This window comes from Monopterus albus, unplaced genomic scaffold (assembly GCF_001952655.1).
Source record: "Monopterus albus unplaced genomic scaffold, M_albus_1.0 scaffold394.1, whole genome shotgun sequence".
NCBI classification, from domain to species: domain Eukaryota; kingdom Metazoa; phylum Chordata; class Actinopteri; order Synbranchiformes; family Synbranchidae; genus Monopterus; species Monopterus albus.
In genome coordinates, this window is record NW_018128274.1 from 794,720 (window position 1) to 798,853 (window position 4,134).

Genomic DNA, 4,134 nt, shown 5'->3' on the forward strand with positions numbered 1-4,134 from the left:
GGAGGTGGAAACATTATGCTTTGGGGGTGTTTTTCTGCCAAGGGGACAGGACAATTGCACCGCATCAAAGGGAGGATGGATGGGGCCATGCACCGTCAAATCTTGGGTGAGAACCTCCTTCCCTCAGTCAGGGCATTGAAAATGGGTCATGGTTGGGTATTCCAGCATGACAATGATCCAAAACACATGGCCAAGGCAACAGTGGATTGGCTCAAGAAGAAGCATATTAAGGTCATGGAGTGGCCTAGTCAGTCTCCAGACCTTAATCCCATAGAAAATCTGTGGAGGGAGCTGAAGGTTCGAGTTGCCAAACATCAGCCCCGACACATTAATGACTTGGAGAGGATCTGCAAAGAGGAGTGGGTCAAAATCCCCCCTGAGATGTGTGCAAACCTTGTGGCCAACTACAAGAAACATCTGACCTCTGTGATTGCCAACAAAGGTTTTGCCACCAAGTACTAAAGCACATTTTGCAAAGGGATCAAATACTTATTTCATTCGTGACAATGCAAATTACTTTATAACTTTTTTTGTAATGCATTTTTCTGGATTTTTTTGTTATTGTTGTGTCTCTCACTGTTCACATAAACCTACCATTAAAATTGTAGACTGATCATTTCTTTGTCAGTGGGCAAACTTACAAAATCAGCTGGGGTTCAAATAATTTTTTCCTTGACTGTAACTTTGCACGTGAGGTGTCACTGACCACCCCCCGCCCTTACCTGTCTACAGAGCTGGGCCCCTGTTCCCCGCTACCTAAATATGCTGCCTCTCCCAGGCCTAACAACAGCTACTGGTTCAAGAGAGAACCTCCAGAGGGCTGCGAGAGGGTCAAAGTGTTCGAGGAGTCCATGTGAGTGCAAAGATTAAACTTGCAGTCTTTTAGATTTGATAGGAAATCGACTGATATAACATCATCTGTTGCTCTGGGGAGTTTTCTAAAGCTTGATAGACATAATACACTGAATTGTTTTCTTGCCATGTGATAGATGAGAAGATTGATACCACTAAGCACAGAGACTCTGTGCTAAGCTACGCTAACCATCTCCTGACTGCAGCTTCATATGTAGTGCATAGACATAAGTACGGAGTGGGAGTCTCCCAGTGTTAAGGAAGTGCACTAGTAAATATGTGCATGTCATTCAACTTTCCACAATAACGGGAAATGAAATAATTGGCTTAAAGCCATGCTACATGTACTAAACTCTGTGTGTTCCCAGGCCCAAACCACTTCAGGAGATCCCTCCCTTCCTGTGTCCTGACCGCAACAAGGTCAACTTCATCCCCAACAGCGGCTCTGCCTTCTGCCTCGTCAGCATCCTCAAACCCTTACTCCCTGCCCAAGAGCTCAGCTTCCGCCCTGGGATGGGCCTGCGAAGCCTGTCCCCTTCCCTTGTGCCTCTGTCCACCCAACCCTGCCTCCTGGAGGAGCCCGAGAGCTTCTGACAAGTCGTTTAAATCACCAAAGCCCCCAGGACCCCCGCCCACACACACAAACAATCAGATAACATTTGAAACAAGGAAAACAACCTTTGTGCTCCAAAAAATGAGCTTGTCAGCTCAGCTCTCGCTGATGTCCTTATCTTGTTGAAACAGCACTTCCTCTTCAGCCTCTCCTCCTGAGACAACACGAGAGTTCTGCAGCCCTGTGCAGGGGTCTGCAGCTAACATTCCATCGCTTTCTTCTATCTTCAGTGCTGGTTATGTTCTGGTTTTTGGAAGGACAAGGCAAAAGGACAGACTCTTTTATTTCATCATATTATACCATGGCGCCTTTTCACAGACATATCTCTTTTTCTATCTGTTATTTCTCTTGATATAAAATATGCCTTCCATTACAAAAAAAAAACAAAAAACAGAGATTGACCACGGAGGCTCATTTTGGTGCTGCCAGATATATCGTAGCAAAACTTGAAGGGTTGTGACAAGGAGATGTTCAAAAATGTGCCTGACCTTTTTGACCACTCAGTTTCCCCAAACCAGCTTAGTGTTCTGATCATGTGTGATCTTAAGCACAACACACGATCGTTGCACTAGGGTGGCCATAGATACATGCTGAAGGGCAGGGCCAAGCTTCAGAAATACAAGGAAGCATTCAGGCCACCTGTGAACCAAATCCAGACATTTGTTTTGTACTTTTATCAGCCATTTACAGTGAAAGCTGGTACAAGGTGATGCCTTTGTTCTGCTAACTGGTAGCAATGACCTGGGCCCCTGCTGAGAGGTGTGTATCTGTGGGAAACACAGGCCAGGGCTTTGACGTGCAGCAGGTTCAACCTGTGTCTGCTTGCCCCTCGTTTTCCAAGCGCCAGCCTTTGCTTACATTGTCCACCCCCCATCATAACCACCCCCTCCTCTTTCCTTCACTGCTGCTGTAGCGCTGATTTCCTCATGTCTTGCTTAGCCTGTGTTGTTGTGAAGCGTGTCCCGAGGGGCCTCGTCTTCATGGGACAGCTGCCCTGATCATAGAGAGGTTGGTGATCGCAAACACTGCACTGCAGATCTTGGGGGTGTGTGAATCACATACAGCTGACCTACTGTTTGGTTAACTGTAGTTTCTGGAGTCAGTATTAAAATGACAAGCTAGTGAAGATCAGCCAGAGTCAGATATTCCCCTCAGGAGCTGATGGAGACCAAAAGGGAGCCTAAACAAGTCAGCCTCAACTTCAGGTGCTAATATGTCAGTGCTGTTTGCAGGCTGATCCTACGTGATCAGAAAGTCTGTTAATGAAGGTTTGAATAGTAACAACTAAATTAGCAACAAAGTTAAAGTTCTAACTTTAGCAGAAAGTATTTCCCGGGGGACATGTTAACAAAGCGAGCCATTAGGCTCAGCAAGCGTGTGCATTAAACAGAGGAGGATATAGAAAAGATGGGGTGGCCAGGCTGGGGCACAGACTCAGAGAGGGGTGGTACATTTGAAATACATGTAAAAAATTAAATTAAACTCCTAGTTCTGTGAAAAAATAAAATATACATTACTAAGAATCAGATAATTTTGTGTTAAAATGAGACACACACGGTTCTTTTTTTAGCTAACTTTGGCTGAGCTCCTTATTTACTCCCGGCTGGGGACATCGCTGCTGCATTCATTCATTGATACTGACAAGCATCACATTTTGACTCTGACAGGGGTGGCCAATCAGATTCTGGCACTGGCCACCCCCTGGCTTCGCCCATGGGATTAACAAATAAAATAACTGTGTTAATAGGATAATCACCTTTATTTGGCCAAGTATGTTACACACACAAGGAATTTGTTTCTGGTACAGAACCGAGGCAGCCATCTGCCGCGACAAAATGGCTCTAAATATCAGGGGCAACTTGGGAGTTCAGTGTCTTGCCCAAGGACACTTTAACACGTGGACTGCAGGCATCGAGATTTGAACCTCTGACCGAGAGACGACTGCTCTACCCACTGAGCTACAGTCATCCCCACAGTTAACATGTTTAAGAAGCATTAACACACATAATTATGACATTAACTTATAAATAATCCTGTTAACAGTCAGTATTAAAATAGCGACTCCACTGTCCTAGGAGGAGGAGTGAAGGACAGAAAAAGATGAGAGATGTCAAACTTTGGTTTTTAGTTTTAATACATATGTAGTTTATGATTAGAACTGATGTAACACAGTTAGGGTTAGTGATTATTTGGGACCACCCAAACTTGAATTTTTGTTGCTTCTCTGGGAGCTCAGGTCTCTTTTGTTTTCCTTGATGAGCCTAATGTTTGGATGTCTGGGGTTAAGTTGTGCTCATCCTCCCTCTTATGGCTGTTATGGCTGGAGTGTAGTTTGTGGGTCTACTGCCTCTCCATGTCCTGGCCCATCCTCCTGTATATGTCATTGCTATTTTTACTGTGCCTGCTACGATGGGATAGGAATGTACTGGATTTGTAAATATAGAGGCACACTGTGAATATGTATCTGAATGAGTCAGCAATTACACCATATAACCCCCTCCCTTCTTTTACTCCACTGAGTACTGTGAACTACTACATATCTCATTATTGTGAATAATAATGTATTTATTTATCCAACAGGAGTGTAATTGGGTCTTCAGAGAATTTGAATCAAGATTAGATTGCATCGTCCATCTCAGGTTGTAGTGAATAGGGTACAAAACCTCTCA

At 44.4% G+C, this 4,134-nt stretch overlaps 1 protein-coding gene across 2 annotated transcripts in view; it reads left to right on the forward strand.

Annotated features, from left to right (window-relative positions):
- fam117ba (family with sequence similarity 117 member Ba) overlaps positions 1-2,270 on the forward strand; it is a 17,548-nt gene extending 15,278 nt beyond the window's left edge. For both annotated transcript variants that reach the window (XM_020586108.1, XM_020586107.1), the window contains 2 exons: positions 733-853; positions 1,221-2,270. In XM_020586108.1, coding sequence (XP_020441764.1) covers positions 733-853; positions 1,221-1,446 — 347 coding nt within the window. In that variant the 3' untranslated portion in view covers positions 1,447-2,270. The remainder of the gene's footprint in view (positions 1-732; positions 854-1,220) is intronic.
- The last annotated feature ends 1,864 nt before the right edge of the window (positions 2,271-4,134 follow it).